Source organism: Macaca fascicularis, chromosome 14, assembly GCF_037993035.2.
Source record: "Macaca fascicularis isolate 582-1 chromosome 14, T2T-MFA8v1.1".
NCBI lineage: Eukaryota > Metazoa > Chordata > Mammalia > Primates > Cercopithecidae > Macaca > Macaca fascicularis.
Genome location: NC_088388.1, coordinates 9,153,775 through 9,178,536, shown reverse-complemented (window position 1 = coordinate 9,178,536; position 24,762 = coordinate 9,153,775). Strand labels below are relative to the sequence as shown.

General features: G+C 49.6%; 1 protein-coding gene across 7 annotated transcripts in view; it reads left to right on the top strand.

Moving 5' to 3' along the window:
* The window catches only part of CAPN1 (calpain 1), a 33,301-nt gene extending 10,432 nt beyond the window's left edge, over nt 1-22,869 (top strand). For all 7 annotated transcript variants that reach the window (XM_005577308.4, XM_005577307.5, XM_005577305.5 and 4 more), the window contains exons 11-22: nt 15,115-15,290; nt 16,158-16,169; nt 16,903-17,114; nt 17,220-17,259; nt 18,460-18,525; nt 18,610-18,667; nt 19,821-19,885; nt 20,351-20,419; nt 20,520-20,598; nt 21,227-21,343; nt 21,685-21,743; nt 22,131-22,869. In XM_005577308.4, the coding sequence (XP_005577365.3) occupies nt 15,115-15,290; nt 16,158-16,169; nt 16,903-17,114; nt 17,220-17,259; nt 18,460-18,525; nt 18,610-18,667; nt 19,821-19,885; nt 20,351-20,419; nt 20,520-20,598; nt 21,227-21,343; nt 21,685-21,743; nt 22,131-22,157 (980 nt within the window). In that variant the 3' untranslated portion in view covers nt 22,158-22,869. The remainder of the gene's footprint in view (nt 1-15,114; nt 15,291-16,157; nt 16,170-16,902; nt 17,115-17,219; nt 17,260-18,459; nt 18,526-18,609; nt 18,668-19,820; nt 19,886-20,350; nt 20,420-20,519; nt 20,599-21,226; nt 21,344-21,684; nt 21,744-22,130) is intronic.
* Nucleotides 22,870-24,762: the final 1,893 nt, after the last annotated feature.

The following is a 24,762-nucleotide window of genomic DNA, read 5'->3' as shown; positions in this document are numbered from 1 at the left end:
AGTGCTGGGATTGCAGGCATGAACCACCACGCCCGACAATAGTATGTTCTTTAAAATTACAGCTCCCAAGTGAACTTGTTGCTGATACAATAACATGCATTTGACCTTTTAGATGTATTTTTTATATCCAGCAAATTTTTAAAAACTGTAATTAATTTTACTGATTCATCTGTATGTATTTTTTGGCACGATCTTAGCTCACTGCAACCTCTGCTTCCCTGGTTCAAGCGATTCTCCTGCCTCAGCCTCCCCAGTAGCTGGAATTACAGGCGTGCAGGCACCACTCCTGGCTAATTTTTGTATTTTTAGTAGAGACGGTGTTTCACCATGTTGGCCAGGGTGGTCTCGAACTCCTGACCTCAGGTGATCCGCCGGCCTTGGCCTCCCAAAGTGCTGGGATTATAGTCATGAGTCACTGCATCCAGTCCTTTTTGGTTTTCTAATTAGGAATATAGCATCTGCAAATAGTGGCAAATTGTTTCTTCTTCTCTAATTCTTACAACTTGTGTTACTTTTTCTTGTCTAATATGCTGCCTAGAACTGTAGAGGTTCTTGCTCTTTTTCCTCCCTTTTTTATTTTTATTTTTAGGAGCAACCCTATTAACTAGGCCTCACTCTTTTTTTTTTTTTTTTTTTTTTTGAGATGGAGTCTCGCTCTGCCGCCCAGGCTGGAGTGCAGTGGCCGGATCTCGGCTCACTGCAAGCTCCGCCTCCCGAGTTCACGCCATTCTCCTGCCTCAGCCTCCCGAGTAGCTGGGACTACAGGCGCCCGCCACCTCGCCCGGCTAGTTTTTTGTATTTTTTTTAGTAGAGACGGAGTTTCACTGTGTTAGCCAGGATGGTCTCGATCTCCTGACCTCGTGATCCGCCCGCCTCGGCCTCCCCAAGTGCTGGGATTACAGGCTTGAGCCACCGTGCCCGGCCACACTAAGCCTCACTCTTAAAGGGGAAGTTGTCACCACTAAGTACCTTTCTAATCTAGGTTTTTTGTGGATACCTTTTATCAGACTAATGAAGTTTAATATTGTTAAACACTTTCAATTGTCTATACTATAATGATCGTATGCTTTTTACTTTTATTTATTAACATGGTCCCAGGAGTTTGCAAATAACTTGGGCAATACAGTGAGACCTCATCTCTACTAAAAAATTTAAAAATTAGCCTTGTATGGTGGTACACGCCTGTAGTCCCAGCCACTCAGGAGGCTGAGGAGGGAGAATCATTTTAGCCAGGGAGGTGGAGGCTACAGTGAGTCATGTTTACGCCAGCAACTGCACTCCACCCTGGGCAACAGAACATGACCCCGTTTAAAAAAAAAATAAAGTGGTAAATTGCATTTATGGCTTTCCTAACATTAAATCAACTTCACATTCTTGAGATAAAAACAACATGGTCATGAGTGACATTTGCCTGTTATTTTCCTTTCTCATACTGACCATACTGGTATCAGTGCTATGTTCGTCCCGTACAGTGAGGTGGGAAGTATCCTTTCTTCTTCTGTTTCCTAGAAGAGTTTATCTAAGATGGGAGTGATTCATTGTTTGAATGATTGGTAGAACTTGTCTGTAAAGCTGTCAGGCTTGCTTTTTTCTTTGTATGAAGATTAATGATATTCAATATTGAAAGTTAAAGGTTATAGAATTGTTCAGATTTTCTGTTTCGTGAGCCGATTTTGATGAGTTGTATTTTCTTTTCTTTTTGTTTTTTCTTTTTCTTTTTCTTTTTTCTTAAGAGAGACAGAGTTTTTTTAGAGACAGGTTACTCACTGCAATGTCGAACTCCTGAGCTCAAATCCTGCCTCAGCCTTCTAAGTAGCTGGGACTACACAGGTGTGAGCCTCTATGCCTGGCTAATTTTTTTTTTTTTTTTTTTTTGAGACGGAGTCTCGCTCTGTCGCCCAGGCTGGAGTGCAGTGGCCAGATCTCAGCTCACTGCAAGCTCCGCCTCCCGGGTTCCCGCCATTCTCCTGCCTCAGCCTCCCGAGTAGCTGGGACCACAGGCACCACCACCTCGCCCAGCTAATTTTTTGTGTTTTTAGTAGAGACGGGGTTTCGCCGTGTTAGCCAGGATGGTCTCGATCTCCTGACCTTGTGATCCGCCCGTCTCGGCCTCCCAAAGTGCTGGGATTACAGGCTTGAGCCACCGCGCCCGGCCTTTTTTTTTTTTTTTTTTTTTTTTTTGAGACGGAGTCTCGCTCTGTTGCCCAGGCTGGAGTGCAGTGGCGTGATCTCGGCTCACTGCAAGCTCCGCCTCCCAGGTTTACGCCATTCTCCTGCCTCAGCCTCCCGAGTAGCTGGGACTACAGGGGCCCGCCACCACGCCCGGCTAATTTTTTTTGTATTTTAGTAGAGATGGGGTTTCACTCTGTTAGCCAGGATGGTCTCAATCTCCTGACCTTGTGATCTGCCCGTTTCGGCCTCCCAAAGTGCTGGGATTACAGGCGTGAGCCACCGTGCCTGGCCTTAATTTTTTATTTTTATAGAGATGGGGGTCTCACTATGTTGCCCAGGCTTATCTCGAATTCCTGGGCTCAAGTGATCCTCCTGCCTTGGCCTCCCAAAGTGCTGAGATTACAGGCATGAGCCACTGTGCCCAGCCCTGAGCTGTATTTTCTAATATTCTTTGCATCTGTTTTCAAAGTTATTAGCACAAAGTTATCCTTAATATACTCTTATGTTTCGTGTGTAATAATGTCCCCTTTTTATGCATGAGATTGCTCATTTGCACTCTCTTTTGTCTTTATTAATTCTTCAAGAAGTTTGTCAATATTAATCTTTACAAAGAAATGACTTTTGGCTGGGCATAGTGGCTCACGCCTGTAATCCCAGCACTTTGGGAGGCCGAGGCGGGTGGATCACGAGCTCAGGAGATTGAGACCATCCTGGCTGACACAGTGAAACCCTGTCTCTACTAAAAATACAAAAAATTAGCCGGGTGTGGTGGCGGGTGCCTGTAGTCCCAGCTTCTTGGGAGGCTGAGGCAGGAGAATGGTGTGAACCTGGGAGGTGGAGCTTGCAGTGAGCCCAGATTGCGCCACTGCACTCCAGCCTGGGCAACAGAGTGAGACTCCGTCTCAAAAAAAAAAAAAAAAAAAATGACTTCTGACTTTGTTGGTCCTTTTTATAGTATTTCTTTTTCTTTTATTATTTTTACTTATTTATTTAGAGATGGGGTCTTGCTCTATTGCCCAGGCTGGAGTGCAGTGGCACAATCCTAGTTCTCTGTGATCCTAGGTCACTGCAGGCTAGATTCCTGGGCTCAGGTGATCCTCTCACTTCAGCCTCCCAGGTAGCTGGGATTATACGTGTGTGCCACTGTGCCTGGTAGTATTTTTTTCCTATATCATTAATCTTTACTGTTTATTATCTCATTCCTTCTACTTTCTTTGGATTTATTTTTATTTATTTATTTATTTATTTTTTTTTTTTTTTGAGACGGGGTCTCACTCTGTCACCTAGGCTGCAGTGGTGCGATCTGGGCTCACTGCAACCTCCATCTCCTGGGTTTAAGTGATTCTCCTGCCTCAACCTCCCAAGTAACTGGAATTACAGGCATGCGCCACCATGCCCGACTAATTTTTTTATTTTTATTTTTAGTAGATACCGGGTTTCACCATGTTGGCCAGGCTGGTCTTAAACTCCTGACCTCAAGTGATCCGCCCACTCTGGGCTCCCAAAGTGCTAGGATTATAGGCGTGAGGCACCATGCTTGACCTGGATTGATTTTTTGACTTTATTTTATGACTTCTCAAATTAGATGCTTATTTCGTTAATTTAGATTTTTAAAATTTAAGCAACTAAAGTGATAAATTTCCTTCTAAGTACATCCTTAATTAAGTTACACAATTTTGATACATAGTGTTTTTGAAAATTGTGAATGAATATAATTCACACACCAGAAAATTTGCACTTTTAATGTGTAAAATGTAGTGGTTTTTAGTGTACCAGTGTTGTGTAAGCATTACTGTTATCCAGAGCGTTTCTTCACCCCCTCCCCCGAAAATCCTGTAACTACTGGCCGTCACTTTCTATCCCTTTCTCCCTAGCAACCACGAATCTACTTTTTGTCTCTATAAATTTACCTATTCTGGACTTTTTTGCTTTAGCATAATGTTTTCAAGGTTCATTTATGGTGTAGAAGTACCTCATCTCTTTTTTATGGCAGATTAATCTTTCATGATATGGATCTATCACACTGCTGATTCATTCATCAGTTGATGGACATTTGTGTTATTTCCAGTTTTTGGCTATGTGAAGAATGTTCCTGTGAACATTCATGTGCATGTGTTTGAACATATGTTTTCACTTCTCTGGGGCCTGTAACTAGGAGTGAAATTGTTGGGCCATAGGGTAATTCCATGTTTAAGTTTTTGAGGAACTGCCAATTGTTTTCAAAAGCAGCAGCACCATTTTATAACCCCACCAGTAATGTGTGAGGGTTCCGATTTCTCCATATCCTCTTTTTTTTTTTTTTTTTTTGAGACGGAGTCTCGCTCTGTCGCCCAGCCCAGGCTGGAGTGCAGTGGGGCGATCTCGGCTCACTGCAAGCTCCGCCTCCCGGGTTCACGCCATTCTCCTGCCTCAGCCTCCCGAGTAGCTGGGACTACAGGCGCCCACAACCGCGCCCGGCTAATTTTTTGTATTTTTAGTAGAGACGGGGTTTCACCGTGGTCTCGATCTCCTGACCTTGTGATCCGCCCGCCTCGGCCTCCCAAAGTGCTGGGATTACAGGCGTGAGCCACCGCGCCCGGCCTCCATATCCTCTTTAACACTAGTTATTGCTCTTCTTTTTGATTATAGCCATCCTAGTGGGTGTGAAGTGGTATCACTGAAGTTTTTCGTGTTTTTTTTTTTTTTTTTTTTGAGACCAGGTCTTGCTCTATCGCCTAGGCTGAAGTGCAGTGGCGCGATCTCTGCTCACTGCAACCTCTGCCTCCCAGGTTCAAGTGATTCTCCTGCCCCAGCCTCCCTTAGTCCCTAGCTGGGACTATAGGCGCACACTGCCACACCCAGCTAATTTTTCTATTTTTAGTAGAGATGGGGTTTCACCTGTCAGACCAGTTGTGTTGGTCAGGCTGGTCTCAAACTCCTGACCCTGTGATCCGCCCACATCAGCCTCCCAAAGTACTGGGATTACAGGTGCGAACCACCGCACCCGGCCAATTTTCTGAATTTTTAAAATCATGAACTGATGTGCTTTTTGTGCATCAATTGAGATGAATGAGGTTTTTTTTCCCCTTCATTCTATTAATGTGGTATATTACATTGATCCATTTTCCTTTGTTGAACTACCCTTGCATTTCTGGGATAAATCCCACTTCATCATGGTGTATATTCCTTTTAATATACTGTTGGGTTGGGTTTGTAGCTTTTTTGGGGGGGGAGTGGATTTTTGCATCTATATTCATAAGTGATATTGGTCCGTAATCTTATTTTCTTGTGGTGTCTTTATCTGGCTTTAAGGTAATGCTGGTCTCCTAGGATGAGTTAGGAAGTATCCCCTCATCTTCAGTTTTTTAGAAGAGTTTCAGGATTGGTGTTAATTTGTCTTTAAATGTTTGGTGGAATTTTGAAGCCATCTGGTCCTGGACGTTTCTTTGGTGAGAAGTTTTTTGTTGTTGTTGATTCAGTCTTTTTATTATTATAGGTCTATTTAGATTTTCTATTTTTCCTAGGTCAGTTTTGGTGGTTTGTTTCTTTCTAGGAATTTGTTCTTTTTGTCTGTATTTTCTAATTTATTATCATATAATTGTCCACAGTAGTTCCTTGTAATCTTTTTATTTTTGTTAGGTTGGTAGTGATGCTGCTTGTTAATTCCTGATTTTAGTAATTTGAGTCCTCTGTCTTTTCTCCTGTTTAGGCCAGGTAAAGAATTGTCAATTTTGTTGAGTTTTTCAAAGAACTATTGGCTTTATTGATTTTTCTTTATTGTTTATTCTCTATTTCATGTATTTGGACTTTAATCTTTATTAGTTCTTTTCTTCTGCTTGCTTTGGGTTCAATTTGCCCACTTTCTTTTTTCTTAAATCCCAAGAACCAGTGAATGTTCATTTTCTAGTTTCTTTTTTTAAATTTAATAAATCCATTTTTTTATTTGATATATCATAGTGGAATATATTTTTGGGGTACATGTGATATTTTGATAACATATACAATGTGTAATGATCAAATCAGGGTAATCGCGATCCATCGCCTCAAACATTGATCTTTTATTTGTGTTGGAGATGTTACAATTCTTCTCTTCTAACTATTTTGAAATATACAATAAACTATTGTTAACTATAATTTCCCTGCCTTACTGTCAAATACTAGAACTTACTCCTTTTATTTAACTGCCTTTTCTTAAGGTGGAAGTTTAGGTTATTGATTTGATAGCTCTCTCTTTTAATATACGTACATTTTTCATGGTCATGCTATGTAATTTCTCATTACCACTATCATCTCTTTCTGATAAACTAGTTATTTTAGAATAATTTTTTTAAAACTTAAAAAAAATTTCTAACTTAATTTTCTTGTGGCAAAAAAATGTGACCTACATAAGATTAGAGCTTTGAAGTGAACAGAAGCTAGTGCTATGGCTCAGTGTATGATGAATTTTCGTAGAGATTCCTTCGTTCGCCGGGCACAGTGGCTCAAGCCTGTAATCCCAGCACTTTGGGAGGCCGAGACGGGTGGATCATGAGGTCAGGAGATCGAGACCATCCTGGCTAACATGGTGAAACCCCATCTCTACTAAAAAATACAAAAAACTAGCTGGGTGAGGTGGCGGGCACCTGTAGTCCCAGCTACTCGGGAGGCTGAGGCAGGAGAATGGTGTAAACCCGGGAGGTGGAGCTTGCAGTGAGCTGAGATCCGGCCACTGCACTCCAGCCTGGGCGACAGAGCAAGACCCCGTCTCAAAAAAAAAAAAGATTACTTCGTTCTTGAAAAGACTGGCTAACAAATTGTGACTATATGTAAAGCACTCCTAAGTATTTTAAATATTATAATTAGCTTAACTCACACTGAGCCTATGAGGCAAGTACTATCATTATCCCTATCTTAGGGATAATAAAGAAACTGAAGCACAGAAAGATTTAAGCAACTTGCTGAAGTCACTGATCTACGAAGTGGCAAAACTGGGATCTGAACCCAGGCAGAGGGATCCTGAAGCCTGTTCTCTCAACCAGTATGCTATTCTCTGAGTATTAGGGGGATTGTTCTATAATTGTCCATTATATCAAACTTATTATTTTGTCTGCTTAATCTATCAATTACTGAAAGAAAGATGATAAAAATCGTATCCTAATGGCTTTGCCAACTTCTCTCTATATTTCTATCAATTATTTTTCATTATATATTTTGAGCTATGATATTTGGTACATCACATTTAGAATTCTTATAAGCGCCTAGGGAATTAAACATTTTTAAAAATCTAGTGACCACCTTCATCTGTAATAATTATTTTTACTTTCCAGTCTATTTCAGCCAATGTTTCTTTCTTTTTTTTTTTTTTTTTTTGAGACGGAGTCTTGCTCTGTAGCCCGGGCTGGAGTGCAGTGGCCGGATCTCAGCTCACTGCAAGCTCCGCCTCCCGGGTTTAGGCCATTCTCCTGCCTCAGCCTCCGGAGTAGCTGGGACTACAGGCGCCCGCCACCTCGCCCGGCTAGTTTTTTGTATTTTTAGTAGAGACGGGGTTTCACGGTGTTAGCCAGGATGGTCTCGATCTCCTGACCTCGTGATCCGCCCGTCTCGGCCTCCCAAAGTGCTGGGATTACAGGCTTGAGCCACCGCGCCCGGCCAGCCAATGTTTCTATAGCTGATTCAGGAGGGTTTTTTGTTGAATTTTTAAAATATATCTTTTTATACTCTTTGATGTCCAATCTTTCTATAGCCCAGTGTTTTGTTTTCTTGTAAACAGCACTAGCGGACTTTTTAGTAATCCAGTTTGAAAAATTTTGTCCATGGCCAGGCGCGGCAGCTCACGCCTGTAATCCCAGAACTTTGGGAAGCCCAGGCAGATGGATCACCTGAGGTCAGGAGTTCAAGACCAGCCTGGCCAACATGGTGAAACTCCATCTCTACCAAAAATACAAAAATTAGCCGGGCAAGGTTGGGGTGGGTACCTGTAATGCCAGGTACTTGGGAGACTGAGGCAGGAGAATCACTTGAACCCAGGAGGTGGAGGTTGCAGTGAGCCAAGATTGTGCCATTACACTCCAGCCTGGGTAACAGGAGCAAAACTCTATCTCAAAAAAAAAAAAAAAAAAGGAAAATTTTGTCCTTTGACTAGAGAGTTTAGTTCATTTACACTCACAGTGATTAATGCTGTATTTATTTCAGCTGACTTACTGTTTTTACTTATTTTCTGCCTGTCTTTCCTGTCATGCTGCCCTTTGTATTGAGTTCCTGCTTTCCTCTCTACTGGTTTTTTTCTCTGTGAGTTTGAAAGACGTAAGAGTTTGCTTAATACATACTGAAATTAGTTAATCAGTTTCTTTCTTTTTTTTTCCTGAGACAGGGTCTGGCTGTGTCACCCAGGCTGGAGTGTGGTGGCATGATCTCAGCTCACTGCAACCTCTATCTTCTGGGCTCAAGCCATCCTCCCACCTGAGCTTCCCGAGTAGCTGAGTGGTACTATAGGCACACACCACCATGCCTGGCTAATTTTTGCACTTTTTTGGTAGAGATGGGGTTTTGCTTTGTTAACCAGGCTGGTCTCAAATTCCTAGCTCAAGCCATCCACCTGCCTCAGCCTTCCAAAGTGCTAGGATTACAGGCATGAGCCACCTCACCCAGCCCTAATCAATGTCTTTACCTTCCTCTTGAACAATGCAAAAACTTTAGAAATTAAGCCTGAATCACCCCTTTCCTTTGTTTATGATGCTATGGTGGGCTAATATTTTAATTCTAAAGTGTTTTTTTTTTTTTTTGTCTCAAACATCATCATTTGAGATAACATGGGCTATCTCAAACATCATCATGATTTGAGATAGCCCATGTTATTTGGATTACCCACAGAATAACAGCATTTTTGTTCAGCATTCTCAGACCTTTCATCTGAGATCATTTTCCATCCACCTGAAATATATCCTTTTGCATTTCCTTTGTTTTGTTTTCTTTTTGAGCGGGCTTGATCTCGTGGTCTCAGGTGAGCCTCTCACCTCAGCCTCTCAAGTAGCTAGGACCACAGCCACCATGCCCAGGTACTTTTTTTGTGTGTGTGTGGTGGGGAGTTGACAGAGTCTTGCTCTGTCGCCCGGGCTGGAGTGCAGTTGCGCGATCTCGACTCACCACAACCTCTGCCTCCCAAGTTCAAGCGATTCTTCTGCCTCAGCCTCCTAAGTAGCTGGGATTATAGGTGTGCACCAACACACCCAGCTAATTTTTATATTTTTAGTGGAGATGGGGTTTCACCATGTTGACCAGGCTGGTCTCGAACTCCTGGCCTCAAGTGATCCACCTGCCTCAGCCTCCCAAAGTGTTGGGATTACAGGCGTGAGCCACCACGCCCAGCCCCAAGTTAGTCCTGAACTCCTGGGTGCAAGTGATCCTCCTTCCTTGGCCTTTCAACGTGCTGGAATTACAGGCATGAAGTACCACACCTGGTCCTTTTTGTATTGTTTTTTTTTTTAGCAAGGGTCTGTGGGTTATAAACTTTCTCAGTGTTTGTCTAAAATGCCTTTAGAGTGTGCTTATTCTTGACAGTTCTCTGGATATAGAATTCTGGCTTGACATTATTTTCAGCCTATCAAAGACACTATTATTCCTTGTTCTGCTTCCGTCATCGCTATGTAAGCCAGGAGTCTGTCTACCTTGCCTTCTGGAAAAAATCTTAAATTTTTTTTTCCTTCATACTATACGATGCACCAAGATGCGTGGAGCTATGGATTTCTTTTCATTCTGCTTTGAATGTATTGAACTTCCTGGCTATGAATTGATGTCTTTTAACAATTTTAGAAAATCCGTAGTCATGATCTTTGAGAATATCACCTCCTTCCCACTCTCTGTATATTCTAATCAAATATAAACTGGACCTTCTCACTCAATCCTCTCTTTCTCTTAATCTTGCTTTTAGATTTCCCATCTCTTAGTGTCTCTGGATTGCATTCTGGGTTGTTCCTTCAGTTCCTTTCTCAATTCACTAATTTTATTTTTTGCTCTGTCAAATCTGTTGGTTATTTCTTCCAAGAACTTAATTTCAATTTAAAAAATTTTATTTCTAGAAGATATAATGGATCTTTTCAAATCTGTTCATTTTTGCTCAAATTTTCAAACTTTTCATTTATTTCTTTAAATATAGCAAGCATAGTCTTATATTCTGTGTCTGATAAGGTCAATATCTGAAGTCTTAGTGGTCAATTTTTGTCCACTGTGGCTGCTGCTCAGTTATCACGCCTTGTTTGCTTGTGAGATCTCTGCCTTGCTTGGCCTAGAAGCTCACCTGTGAGAGAGTTCTTTGAGTCTTCAGATAAAGTTAAATTGCTCCAGGGTGTTTCTGCTAGTCACCTGGAATGCCACCAATCCAGAACACCATTTTCGTTCTTTTTTATTTATTTGTTTTTTGAGACACAGTCTTGCTCTGGCTGGAGTGCAATGGCATAATCTCAGCTCACTTCAGCCTCGATCTCCCAGGCTCAAAGAATTCTTCCACCTCAGCCACCCCAATAGCTGGGACTACTGGCAGACAACACTGTGCCCAGCTAATATTTGTAGAGATGGGGTTTTACCGCCTCACCCAGGCTGGTTTTGAGCTCCAGGACTCATGTGATCTGCCTGCTTCAGCCTCCCAAAGTGCTAGGATTACAGGCATGAGTCACCACACCCAGCCTTGTTCTTTTTTTTTTTTTGAGACAGAGTCTCACTCTGTTGTCCAGGCTGGAGTGCAGTGGTATGATCTTGGCTCACTGCAACCTCCAGTCCCCAAGTTTAGGCAGTTCTCTGCCTCAACCTCCTGAGTAGCTAGGATTACAGGCGTGTGCCACCACGCCCAGCTAAATTTTTATATTTTTAGTAGAGATGGGGTTTCACTATCTTGGCCAGGCTGGTCTTGAACTCCTGACTTTGTGCTCCACCTGCCTTGGCCTCCCAAAGTGCTGGGATTACAGGTGTGAGCCACCGCACCTGGCCACCTTGTTCTTTTTTTGAGACAGGGTCTCACTCTGTCACCCAGGCTGGAGTGCAGTGGTGCAATCATAGCTCACTGCAGCCTCAGTCTTCTGGGCTCGAGCTATCCTCCCAAGTAGCTGGGACTATGATAGAGACACATGCCACACACCCAGCTAACTTCTTAAATTTTTTGTAGAGATGGGGTCTTGCTAGGTTGCCTAGGCTGGTGTTGAACTGGGCTCAAGTGATCCTCCCACCTCAGCCTCCTGATTTACCTGGGATTACAAATCCATGCCACCATGCCTGGCTCATTTTTTTTACTTTTTGTAGTGATGGGGTCTCCCTATGTTGCCCAAGCTGGTCTTGAACTCCTGGGCTCAAGCAGTCCTTCCATCTCGGTCTCCCAAAACACTGGGATTACAGTCCATCAGCCACTGTGCCTGGTGAAGGACACTTTTTTTTTTTTTTTTTTTTGAGACGGAGTCTCACGCTGTTGCCCAGGCTGGAGTGCAGTGGCGCGATCTCGGCTCACTGCAAGCTCCGCCTCCCGGGTTCCCGCCATTCTCCTGCCTCAGCCTCCTGAGTAGCTGGGACTACAGGCGCCCGCCACCGCGCCCGGCTAATTTTTTGTATTTTTAGTAGAGACGGGGTTTCACTGTGGTCTCGATCTCCTGACCTTGTGATCCGCCCGCCTCGGCCTCCCAAAGTGCTGGGATTACAGGCTTGAGCCACCGCGCCCGGCCAAGGACACTTTTAAAACTAAATTATCTTCTTAAGGTTTCACAGGCAGTGTGAATTAAAACTGAAAGGTCATATGAAGGCTGGCTTGAGGTTATTTTTCCTTCCCTCCAGGGAGGTTTAATTTTCTTTCTCTCTTTTTTTTTTTTTTTGAGACACAGTCTTGGTCTGTTGCCCTGGCTGGAGTGCAGTGGCATGATCTTGGCTCACTGAACCTCTGCCTCCTGGGTTCAAGCGATTCTCCTGCCTCATCCTCCCAAGTGAGTGGGACTACAGGTGCCCACCACCATGCCTGACTAATTTCTGTATTTTTTCAGTAGAGACTGGGTTTTACCATGTTGGCCAGGCTGGTCTCAAACTCCTGACCTCAAATGATCCACCCTCCTCAGCCTCCCACAGTGTCGGGATTACAGGCGTGAGCCACTGCGCCCCAGCCTAATTTTCTTTCATACTTAATTGCTGACGTTCCTGATAGGGGGTTCCAGTTTAATTGCAAGAACCTCCTATTGGATTCTCTACCTCAGGTAGATCTTTATCATCTGCTTCTATACTCCGGGACTCAGGGGTCTACAGAAGCCCTTTAGCATTATTTACCTTGCAGGGTTCCTACTTTCTATTTTTTAAAAACATCTTTATTGATAGTTAATTCACATACCATACAAGTCACCTATTTAAAGTTACAATTTAAATATACTGTTTTTTTTTTTTTTTTTGAGACGGAGTCTCGCTCTGTCGCCCAAACTGGAGTGCAGTGGCCGGATCTCAGCTCACTGCAAGCTCCGCCTCCTGGGTTTACGCCATTCTCCTGCCTCAGCCTCCCGAGTAGCTGGGACTACAGGTGCCCACCACCTCGCCCGGCTAGTTTTTTGTATTTTTTAGTAGAGACGGGGTTTCACTGGGTTAGCCAGGATGGTCTCGATCTCCTGACCTTGTGATCCACCCGTCTCGGCCTCCCAAAGTGCTGGGATTACAGGCTTGAGCCATCGCGCCCGGCCTTAAATATACTTTTAAATATACAATTTAAATATACTGAAGTATATTACAATTTATTTTATTTATTTGTTTGTTCATTCGTTTGTTTATTGAGACGGAGTCTCGCTCTGTTGCCCAGGCTGGAGTGCAGTGGTGCGATCTCGGCTCACTGCAACCTCCGTCTCCTAGGTTCAAGCAGTTCTCCTACCTCAGCCTTCTAGGTAGCTGCGATTACAGGTACCTGCCACCACGGCCACCTAATTTTTGCATTTTTAGTACAGACGGGGTTTCACCACATTGGCCATGCTGGTCTCAAACTCCTGACCTTAGGTGATCCAGCTGCTTTGGACTCCCAAAGTGCAGGAATTACAGGCATGAGCCACCACGCCTGGCCATGTATTACGATTTAAATATACTATTAAATATACAATTTAAATATACTATTTAAAGTATATTCACAGAGTTGTGCAACCATCACCATGTCAATTTTAGAACATTTCATTATCCCAAAAACAAATGAGGTACTCCTTAGCCATGACTCCCCAGCCCTCCCGGCAGCCCTGACAACCACCAATCTACTTCTTATCTCTATGGATTTTCCTATTCGGGATATTTCGTGTGAACAGGATCGTATAATACATGGTCCTTTGTGGCTGGCCTTTTTCACTTAGCATAATGTTTTCAAGATTCCTCCATGTTGTAGCATGTATGTTGTACCTCTTGGTTGCCAAATAGTATTCCATTGTTGGGCTCTACATTTTGTATATTCACTCTTTAGGTGATGGATAATTGGGTAGTTTCATCCACTCAGCTGTTATAAATAATGCAGCCATTAACATTCTCTCTCTTTTTTTTTTTTTTGAGATGGAATCTTGCCACCCAGGCTGGAGTGCAGTGGCACGATCTTGGCTCACTGCAACCTCTGCCTCTGTGTTCAAGTGATTCTCCTGCCTCAGCCTCCTGAGTAGCTGGGATTACAGGCATGCGCCACCACGCCCAGCTAATTTTATGGGTTGTTTATTTGTTTTTGAGACTGAGTCTCACTCTGTCGCCCAGACTGGTATGCCATGGTATGATCTCAGCTCAGTGCAACCTCTGCCTCCCGGGTTTAAGCGATTCTCCTGCCTCAGCCTCCCAAGTAGCTGGGACTACAGTCATGGGCCACCATGGCAGGCTAATTTTTGTAGTTTTAGTAGAGGTGAGATTTCACCAAATTGGCCAGGCTGGTCTCAAAACTCCTGATTTCAAGTCATCCGTCCGCCTGGGCCTCCCAAAGTGCTGGGATTACAGGCGTGAGCCACCGCGCCCTGCCACGCTCTTATGAACAAGACTGCATGGACACATGTTTTCATTTCTCTTGGGTATAGAGCTGGGAGTGGAATTTCTGGGTCATACGAAGCTTTGTGTTTAACCTTTTGAGAAACTGCCAGAGGGTTCTTTGGAGCAGCTGCAACATTTTACATTCCTGCCAGCATCCTGTGAGGTTCCGATCCCTCCACATCCTCACCCAAGTTGTTATTATCTTTATTATTATTATTGTCAATGGAGGGCAGGGGATGCTGTACTTTTAAAAATAAGTTTTGCAGTTTACCGTTCTATCCCGCACTGGGCTTTTAGTCAAGAGGGTTCTTCAGGCAGCAAAATGACCCAACTGCCAGAAATGCAAGCCCCTGCCTTCCCTTGCTGGCTGGCTGTGGCCTCCTGTCAGACGCCTGCTTTTTCTCTTGCCCTCTTCTAAGTCTTTGTCCACACAGCACTCTAGCCACCTTTTAGAGTCCTAATGCAGTCACATCCCTCCTTGCTGCAAGCTGTGGGAGGGTCCTTACCCTTTGCTTCAGTCCACACGCCCCTAGCCCCTGGCCGGCTCCTGCGAGCCCTGCAGCTGCCCTGGATCTCCGTGTTCCCTGGAACCTCTGAAGGTGCTCCCTGTCCGCAGATGCGTGGGGCCCTTCCCCACCTCTGCTCTGGGGTGCCCTCCGCCTGGCTTCTGCTTCTCAGTGGCTTCCCAGGGCAGCCCCTTTGGGTCTCAGGGCATAGGCCCCCTACCCTGATCTACTCTGCTTGCTTTTTTTTTTTTTTTTTTGCAATTGCTCTGCTCGCTAACTTAATGGACTTGCTCACACTTAAGCCTCTAGTTTCCAAATACAGGCCTTGAGGGCACGGACCGAGCCTGGCCCAGCCTGCCCATCACCCTGCCTGCTCCCTGCGCTCAGTAATATTAGTTGAATGAATGAATGCACACACGGGAGCCTGCTTGGGGGCCACTTGGCTCTGCCCCGCCCTGCCTCTGATCCCCGCCTCCTCACCTGCCCGCAGCCACCTTCTGGGTGAACCCCCAGTTCAAGATCCGGCTGGATGAGACGGATGACCCGGACGACTACGGGGACCGCGAGTCAGGCTGCAGCTTCGTGCTCGCCCTTATGCAGAAGCACCGCCGCCGCGAGCGCCGCTTCGGCCGCGACATGGAGACTATTGGCTTTGCAGTCTACGAGGTGAGCAGGATGGATCCCCCGTGGATCTCACTGAGCAGGCAGAGGACCTGGCACCCCCCCACCCGCAGCGCACGCAGGCTTCCGCCAGGGGGCGCCAGGGGCCGTAACCTTCCCCGCAAATTCCACCCCACACCCCCACTCTCCACTCTCGCCACCATCCTGAGGGCTGGGAGATCTCAGCCTCCAGGAGGCACCTGCTGAGGCCCTCTGGCTGAAAGAGAGGAAGAGGGTTGGCTCAGGGAAGGGAGATTCTGGGATTAACCTCCCGCTTAGAGGGCGGCCTGCTGCTCTTGGAGGAGGGAGCTGGCTCAGCTGACCCCAGAAGTACTGAGCTTTCCATCTTGGAGGCTGTGAGCAGAAGCTGGCAGGGGAAAGACAGGGGATAGGGAGGGCCTGTCGGCCAAGGTGCGGCTGTGCCAGTCGTTCTGTGATTAGAACTCCTTGCTCTTGCCCTATAGCTGCCCTGCTTCACATACTGCCCTCAAGACAGGGACAGAAACTTCTGGACCTCGCTGGTAGCAGTCTTAGCCCACACCCAGACCCCCTGGCAGCAGCCTGCGGTGGCCCTTTCTTGTCCCTGGGCTTTGGAACATTGCAGTTGGCCACCCCGAGGGCTGGCCTGGAGCCTCTGACTCAAGAGTGGAGTCCTAGGGCAGACATTACCAGGACCAAGAGGACCCTACCTGAGCCCTCCCTCCTGGGGCCCTGCTCTGGTGCAGGGACCGCATCTGGGTCCCCAGGGCCCTGCCTTCTGCCTCCTCATCCCATCAGTCCCGTCTGAGAACTCAGGACCTCTGCCCAGCACGCACCATGACCCCGCCCTGGGACAAACACACGTTTCTGACTTCCCGTGTCTCTCTATTGCAGGTCCCTCCGGAGGTAGGTGTGGCACTTGACCCACCCGCAGTCACACACCTCTGATGGTGCCACAGGGGAGCAGCCCAGTGGCAAACCCACCCTGGCCTGGAGAGCTAAGAAGTCACCTTGTTTCACTGCTTGAAAAATGCTTCTCCCCACCTGTTCAGTGGGCAGAGCAAACATTGCCCTCCTAAGGGGCAGCACAGGTAGTCAGTGAGGGAGCTGGATTTGAGCCCTGGTCCTCAGAGCTCCTGTCTGACATGTACACATGAGGCTCTTCCTGCCTTCCCATCTACACCAAGTAAGTGCCAACTAGGGCAGTCCAGCAATGTCAGGAGCAGGGCATTAGACAAGCTGAGAGTTCTGTACCCTTGAGCAGTTGCTTAAGCTCCGAGTCTGTGTTTGTGTCTGTAAAATGGGCATAACGGCAGAACAGCAAGTGAGGTGCTGAGCACCCTGCAGTGCCTGGCCTGGGGAAAGCTCCCGATGATAATAATGACCATGTTATTGAAACACATGCCCAATCTGCAATCTGGTGCTCCTCTCCTCTGCAGTAAGTAGGGTTGTTACATTTTACAGATGAGGAAACTGAGGCAAAATGTCTTGTTAGGGTCACACAGGCTGTGAGTGAGTCATGTCCTAGCTCTCTAGCCCCTTGGCCAGGACAAGGAGCCTGGAGTCTGGGTCTGGGGGCGGCCCCTGAAGGTGGGCTGAGTGGGCAGTTGCAGCCCTGCTCCCTCCTCCCTCCCACCAGCTGGTGGGCCAGCCGGCCCTACACTTGAAGCGTGATTTCTTCCTGGCCAATGCGTCTCGGGCGCGCTCAGAGCAGTTCATCAACCTGCGAGAGGTCAGCACCCGCTTCCGCCTGCCACCTGGGGAGTATGTGGTGGTGCCCTCCACCTTCGAACCCAACAAGGAGGGCGACTTCGTGCTGCGCTTCTTCTCAGAGAAGAGTGCTGGGACAGCGTGAGTCATGGACCAGCCCCTGCCACTCTCCCCTCTCTCAACCTCCCCCGCTTGGCCCTCTGCTGTCCCCCTCTGACTGGCTCCTTTCCTCCCCACTCTCTGCAGCGAGCTGGATGACCAGATCCAGGCCAATCTCCCCGACGAGGTGCGTGGTCCCACCCTACCAGACTCTGTCCTCCTCTCTTCCTCACCCCTGGGTGTGTGATGGGGACCCAGATGTCCTGTCCCCTGAGTTCCTGCTAACAGGGAAGATCCCCTCCTGGCGGGAGCCATAGGAGTAATGCTAATCCCTCATCGACCCAACACTTCACAGTTTGCAGAGGACCTGTGATACTAATGGCACAGGCCCTGAGCTCTCACCTGGTGGCGGGTTTGTGCTGAGCACTTCACCCGTGTTACCTCATTTCCTCCCCACATCAACCCTGTCCAGGTCTTGTTACTATACCTCCTCTGAATGGGAAATTCAGGTTCACAGAGGTTAGGGAACTTGCCTGAGGCCATACAGTAGGGATCCAAACTCTTACCTATTTTTTTTTTTTTTGAGACAGAGTCTCACTCTGTCACCCAGGCTGGAGTGCAATGGTGTGATCTCAGCTCACTGGTGATTCTCCTGCCTCAGCCTGCGGAGTAGCTGGGATTACAGGTGCACGCTGCCACGCCCGGCTAATTTTTGTATTTTTAGTAGAGACAAGGTTTCACCATATTGGCCAGGCAGGTCTCGAACTCTTCACCTCAGGTGATCCACCCACCTCAGCCTCCCAGAGTGCTGGGATTACAGGCATGAGCCATGGCACCCGGCCCAAACTCTTGCCTTTTACTCCCTGAGCTGCACAGCACCCCCTTCATTTAGGTCACGAGTCCTGGGCATGGAGTTGGGCAGGGCAGAGACAAGATTACCTTTTCACAGATTAGAAAAGTGAGACTCAAACTGGGTGTGGTGGCTCACACCTGCAATCCTAGCACTTTGGGAGGCTGAAGTGGGCAGATCACCTGAGGTCGGGAGTTCGAGACCAGTCTGACCAACATGGCAAAACCCCGTCTCTACTAAAAATACAAAAATTAGCCGGGCATGGTGGTGCGCACCTGTAATCCCAACTACTCAGGAGGCTGAGGCAGGGAGAATGGCTTGAACCCGGGAGGCGGAGGTTGCAGTGAACTGAGATCGCGCCACTGCACTCCGACCTGGGTGACAGAGTGAGACTCCATCTCAAAAAGAAAAGAAAAGTGAGGCTCAGAGAAGTGAAGTGACTTGTAGCAGATATGCGGCCTCAGCCCTCCCTCCAGCCGCCTCCACACAGGCAGGGCCAGGGCCTCTCTTACCTGCTTTCCCCTCTTCTCGGTCCAGCAAGTGCTCTCAGAAGAGGAGATTGATGAGAACTTCAAGGCCCTCTTCAGGCAGCTGGCAGGGGAGGTAGGTTGGGGCATGGTGGGTTGGGAGGGGCCTGTGAGGGGCAGCCCTTTCCTGGGGCAGGTGCCACCTCCTCTCTCTCCCCAGGACATGGAGATCAGCGTGAAGGAGCTGCGGACAATCCTCAACAGGATCATCAGCAAACGTGAGTCCCCGCGGGGCTGCCACACCACCCCACCATTTCTTCCACATCAGAATCCAGGCCCCTGCCCACACACTGAGCTCAACCCCATCCCTTGGTCTGCATGAATCCGGGAACCCTCCAGTTTTTCTGAGCCCGGTTTCCTGCCATTTCCATCCCATACTCTTCCTCCTGACCTGCTGTCCTGGGAATCCCTGTGCTCGGGTGCTGTGCCTTTGTGAGATTAGACGCACAACCTGGCCAGGCACAGTGGCTCACACCTGTAGTCCCAACACTCTGGGAGGCCGAGGCAGGAGTCGCTTCAGCCCAGGGGTTCAAGACCAGCCTGGACTATATGGAGAGACCCCGTCTCTACAAAAAAGTACAAAAATTAGCCAGGCCTGGTGGCGTGCACCTGTAGTCCCAGCTACTCAGGAGGCTGAGTTGGGAGGATGGCTTGAGCCCAGGGAGGTTGAGGCTGCAGTGAGCTGTGATCACATCAGTGCACTCCAGCCTGGGCAACAGAGCAAGACCCTGTCTCAAAAAAAAAAAAAAAAAAAAAAAAAGCAAGCAGGAGCAGCACCTTAGTACCAAGGAAAAGTCTACCCTTCCTCTCAAAGCCTCCTGGACCAGGCTGAGTGGCTTGGGGAACACCATGTGACTGGCTTCACTCCCCAGTGCAGACAACTGTTGGCAACCCCTCCCCTCTCCTCCCCTCTCCTCCCCTCTCCTCCCCTCCCCTCCCCTCCCCTCCCCTCCCCTCTCCTCCCCTCCCCTCCCCTCCCCTCGGCTTTGTTGCCACTGACCTCCATCCACATGGTTTCCTTAACCAGAGCCCCTCTCCTCCTCTCCTTGCCAGTGAAGCACTGCCTGCCCTCCTAGCCTGCAGCAAGCCCTGCCCTGCCCCATCTTTCTACCCAATTTTGCGCTTTTCTCTTTCACACTCGTTTCTTTTTACTTTGGATTAATTGTGGCTGTTGGGACTTTGGCTTGATTGCTAACATGCTTTGCCTGTACTTCCTGATGATACAAACAATCCTGCCCACTTCCTCTGCCAGATATTGCACCCACTGGGCAGGATTTGTGCTTCCCTGACTCTGCCCCACCCAGTGCTCCCAGCAGGGGCAGGTACAGGAATCTCGCTAGGTGGAGGTGTTGGAATTGGTTTTTCTTGCAGACAAAGACCTGCGGACCAAGGGCTTCAGCCTAGAGTCGTGCCGCAGCATGGTGAACCTCATGGATGTATCCTTCCATTTGCTTTTGTCTCCTGAGTGGGGTTTTGGGTGGAGGTATCCGTGCTGGGAAAACTGTCCCAGGACAGTGCAGAGAACGGGACAGAGCCATATGAAGTGTGGACACACACACGGTGCCTGATGCTCAGATGCCTCCCTGGACATCTTCCTGTTGGTTGGGAGGGAGAAACTGAGGCACAGACCTGTGTCAAGTGAAAGGCGGAGCAAGACCTGGGTCCCCATTGACCCTGAGGCTGGTGCTGTTTCTGAACCCTCCCCAGCCCACTCCACTGCAGCCCAGCTCAGAACGATGCAAGCCCGGCTGTGGGCTGACTGTGTGTGGCTTTTGCTGCTTCTCCTCACCCAACCCCAAGTCAGCTTGCTGGCTCTGCGGCTGTCTCCCGTTCCGCACAGTTGCCCACTCTCTCCCATGCCTGGTCTAAGTGGTGGAATTTCCTTCTTAACGGCCACCCAGCGTGACGGCAATGGGAAGCTGGGCCTGGTGGAGTTCAACATCCTGTGGAACCGCATCCGGAATTACCTGGTAGGTTGTCCCTACTCACCTCAGTCGTGTAGGTGCGGGCCAGGCCGGCGGGAAGGGCCGGGTGACTCAGCCTGGCTCTCACCCTCTGTCCCCACCCCAGTCCATCTTCCGGAAGTTTGACCTGGACAAGTCGGGCAGCATGAGTGCCTATGAGATGCGGATGGCCATCGAGTCGGCAGGTGAGACCCCAAGGCTGATGGCACCTGTGGGGCCTGGGACCGGTAGCCCCACTGCTCCTATGCCCCAGGCCCTTGTCCCCATGGTGCTGGTGGTGACGTGGTAACAGCCATCTTGTCCTTTTCCCCGCAGTTACTGAGCGAAGTGCGTTACTGGGTTCCCTTCCTTCCTTCCTCTCTGCAGCCTAACGAGGCTAGTGTCTTTTACCATCCCCACTGTGCACATGACAAAAGAGAAGCTCAGAGAAGGAAAGTGACTGACTTCAGGCCTCACAGCCAGCAGGGGCAGAGCCAGGCTGCAGAGCCTCCAGTGAGGGAGATGCAGGGCTCACTCACCCCAGCCCGCTTAAGCACAAGGCCAGGGCATTCAGCACAAACTAAGCTGGACCCCTGAGCCCTCACTGGCCCACTCCTGATTCCCTGGCATGACCTGGGCCCAGAGACCGGCACTCACTTGCCCAGCCCCTCATAGCTACTGGCTCTGCCCAGGAGGCCTTCATGCCCCTTCTGGAGAAGAAAAGGCGCCAAGCACCCTGCCTAGCTCCAGCCCCCTCCTAGGGACTCAACCCCTTCCCCATCCTGTTGGGCAGGGGCTGCGCCTCCCTGACCTTCACTCACTCTCCTGGACCAGGCTTCAAGCTCAACAAAAAGCTTTATGAGCTCATCATCACCCGCTACTCAGAGCCCGACCTGGCGGTCGACTTTGACAATTTCGTGTGCTGCCTGGTGCGGCTAGAGACCATGTTCCGTGAGTGTCCAGCTCTGTCCCAAACGCGTCACCAAGGAGCTGGGGGGAATGACAGATGGGTGAATTAGCAGATACAGGCCAGTGCTGTGGATGTGTGCCAGAGAGGCCTGGTTCTGGGTTTGGGGGGCCCTGGCTGAGTGCCAGGAGAGTTGGGGAGGGAGGGAGTTGATGGCAGCTTCTCAGGCAGCTGGAAGGGGTGAAGCTTCCCAGGTTCAAGGGGTGTCAGCTTGGGGTACTGTGGGGAGGTAGAGAGGGACCAGGCAGGAAGGGGGCTAGGCCTGGCCCTGCGTGAATGTCCCACTGAGTTTTCAGCCCTGTATCACCTTTTCTTGAACACACAGGATTTTTCAAGACTCTGGACACAGATCTGGATGGAGTTGTGACGTTTGACTTGTTTAAGGTGGGAACCTCCCCGGGCCCATGGTGGGGGAAGAGGTCCAGGCGATCGAGTTTTCTTATCTGGCCAGTGTTCCCTGTCCTTTCCTGGAAATGAGCCTGAGCCCCAGAGGCAACCCTGAAGTCCAGGCCCCCTGAGTCCTGAAAGGCTGGGGTGGGGGTGTCTGGATTCTGGGAAAGGAGCAGGAGGGGAGACCCAGGCCTTTGGAGGCCTCTATGGGAGCAGCACTCTGGTTTCCTGGGGGTGGAGGAGGTAAGAAAGTAGCCCCTTCATGAGGTCCCTGAGGTGGCTCCTGAGCCGTGGAGTTGGGGGCTGGACCTGGGGTTTGGGTGGGGAAGAAGCCAGGCGGCCATTTCTGCGGCCCCGGCTGACCTGCCTGCTCTCCCGCAGTGGTTGCAGCTGACCATGTTTGCATGAGGCAGGGACTCGGTCCCCCTTGCCGTGCTCCCCTCCCTCCTCGTCTGCCAAGCCATGCCTCCTGCCACACAACACCAGGCCACGCCAGCTGCAAGTGCCTTCCTTGGAGCAGAGAGGCAGCCTCGTCCTCCTGTCCCCTCTCCTCCCAGCCACCATCGTTCATCTGCTCTGGGCAGAGCTGTGTGGCCCCTGCCTGCGCCAGCTATGGGCTCGGGATGGACTCCCTGGGCCCCTTCCATTGCCAAGCCAGGAAGGCAGCTTTCGCTTGTTCCTGCCTCGGGACAGCCCCAGGTTTCCCCAGCATCCTGATGTGTCCCCTCTCCTTACTTCAGAGGCCACCCACTCAGCAGCACCGGCCGGGCCTTGCCTGCAGACTGTAAACTGTAACCACTAGCTCTACACGGTCTGCAGTCCAGGCATGTGGAGCCGCCTCCTAGCTCGGGGAGGCCCCGGGGCTGGGAACGCCTGTGCCTTCCTGTGCCAAAGCCAGTGCCCCCTCTGTCCCTCCCTGGCCCTGTTGCCGACCAGGAGCTGCCCAATCTGTGGGCGGTCGGCCTTCCCTCCTTCGCTCCTTTTTTATATTAGTGATTTTAAAGGGGACTCTTCAGGGACTTGTGTACTGGTTATGGGGGTGCCAGAGGCACTAAGCTTGGAGTGGGGAGGTCCCATGTTCCATATAGAGGAACCCCAAATAATAAAGGAAAAGGCCCCACATCTGTCTGTGACTTGTTTCTCCCCAGTCTACTGCCTGGAGGGCACCTGCAGGCCCCGGCCCATGGGGGCAGCTCGTGGCCTCAGCTCACCCCTCCCCTCCAACCCTTCCATCTCTTTCCCCTTGACCTGAAGCCTGAACCCCTACTGGAGTACTGGGTATCTGGGCCAGGCTACCCCTGGCCCTGGGAGGTTGGGAAGGAGGGGCCCCAGCTGCAGGGACAGGGCCACACAGCTGAGGTCCCACATGACTCTGCTGATCCTACATGCCCTCCCCGCCGCCCAGGAGGCCTGACCCCTACCTTTCTTGCACACTTCAGCCCATTGAGGTGAGGCTCTGGCTGAAACTCAAACCTCTACTTAGCACACACCCAGTCCCCCAGGGAGCTCCCCGGAGCGCGGAGCCGCCTTCAGGTCCTTCTGTGGGGAGCCCCTGTGACCCAGACACCTGCACTTATATAAGCCCCTCCAGGCCCTTCCGGGATCCGAGATTTTTCTTACCAGAGATAAGAGTGGCTTGGGGGAAGGAAGAGGGGATGGGGCGAAGCCGCAAATGCGGAGCAGAGGCCGAGTTGGGGGAGGGTGGGGGTGGGCTGCTGTCAGCTACTGTGGGCCCCAGTGTCGGGGCAGAGATGGCGGTGGAGGCTCCTGTGCGCCCCATGGGGCAGGCTGCCCGCACGCTGCTGTCTTGAGCTTGCATTTTGCCCTTGTCACCTCCTCACTGGGAGTCCAGGTCCTGTCAGGCTCAGGGTCTTCAGCAGTGAGGGCAGTGGCTCAGCTCTTCCTGGAGCCTCGGTGGGTGTGTGAGGGGCTGGAGGGCGGGAGAGTGTGCAGGGCCCTGCCATCTTGCTCAAACCCTTACTTGCTCTCCGGATTGGGTTTTATTTGATGAGGGGATGGGAACACCAGAGTCTGGATGACCTGGGGCCCTAACCTCTCAAAAACTCTGAGTCATTGAGGTGGGAGTGGGAAGAGCAGGGCTTCCTCCTGACTGCCCTATTTGGGCTTGCTTTCCTTTCTTTCTTTCCTCTCCTTCTCTCCTTCTCTCTTTCTTTCTTTCTTTCTTTCTTTCTGACAGAGTTTCTCTTTTGTTGCCCAGGCTGGAGTGCAGTGGCGTGATCTCGGCTCACTACAACCTCTGCCTCCCAGGTTCAAGCGAGTCTCTTGCCTCAGCCTCCCAAGCAGCTGGGATTACAGGTGCCCGCCACCACGCCTGGCTAACTTTTGTATTTTTAGTAGAGACGGTTTTACCATGTTGGCCAGGTTGGTCTAGAACTCCTGACCTCAGGTGATCCACCTGCCTCAGCCTCCCAAAGTGCTGGGATTACAAGTATGAGCCACCACGCCCGGCCTATTTGGGCATTTTAAAAGGGCTTTTTCCCAAGTGTCACCTGTGCAGCCAAGTCCCTGCCTTCTTGGGAAGTGGGGAAGGGTAAGCATCTATAACCACTGCACCCCATTATTCTGAACTCTCAGCACTTAAGGCTCCAGCTGCGATTTGGAGCCTAGTGACAGGGACTGTGTCCCATGTGCCAAGACTGGAATCGAGGCTTCCAAACACGCCTCGGTGTCTTCTGGAGGAAAAGGAACGTGACGGTGCTCCGTTCACTGCTGGGGTCCTGCCGGTGAGAGCAGTGGGCAGGGTGGCTGGACCTGCGGATCTGGGTGGTGGGCTGTGACTCGGCCCTCAGGGTAAGAGATGGAGAGACCTAGAGAAAGGGCATGGGGGAGGGGAGCCCTGCAGATGTGGGGACACCTGAACCCTCCTATGGGGTGTAACCTGAGCCCTCTGACACAGGGTGCACAGGATGTCTGCAGTCCTCACCCCTGGCCTGTTCCTCCCACTCCCAGGGCTCCTCCCCAGCCTCTCTACATAAAGCCAGGCAGGCTGGGC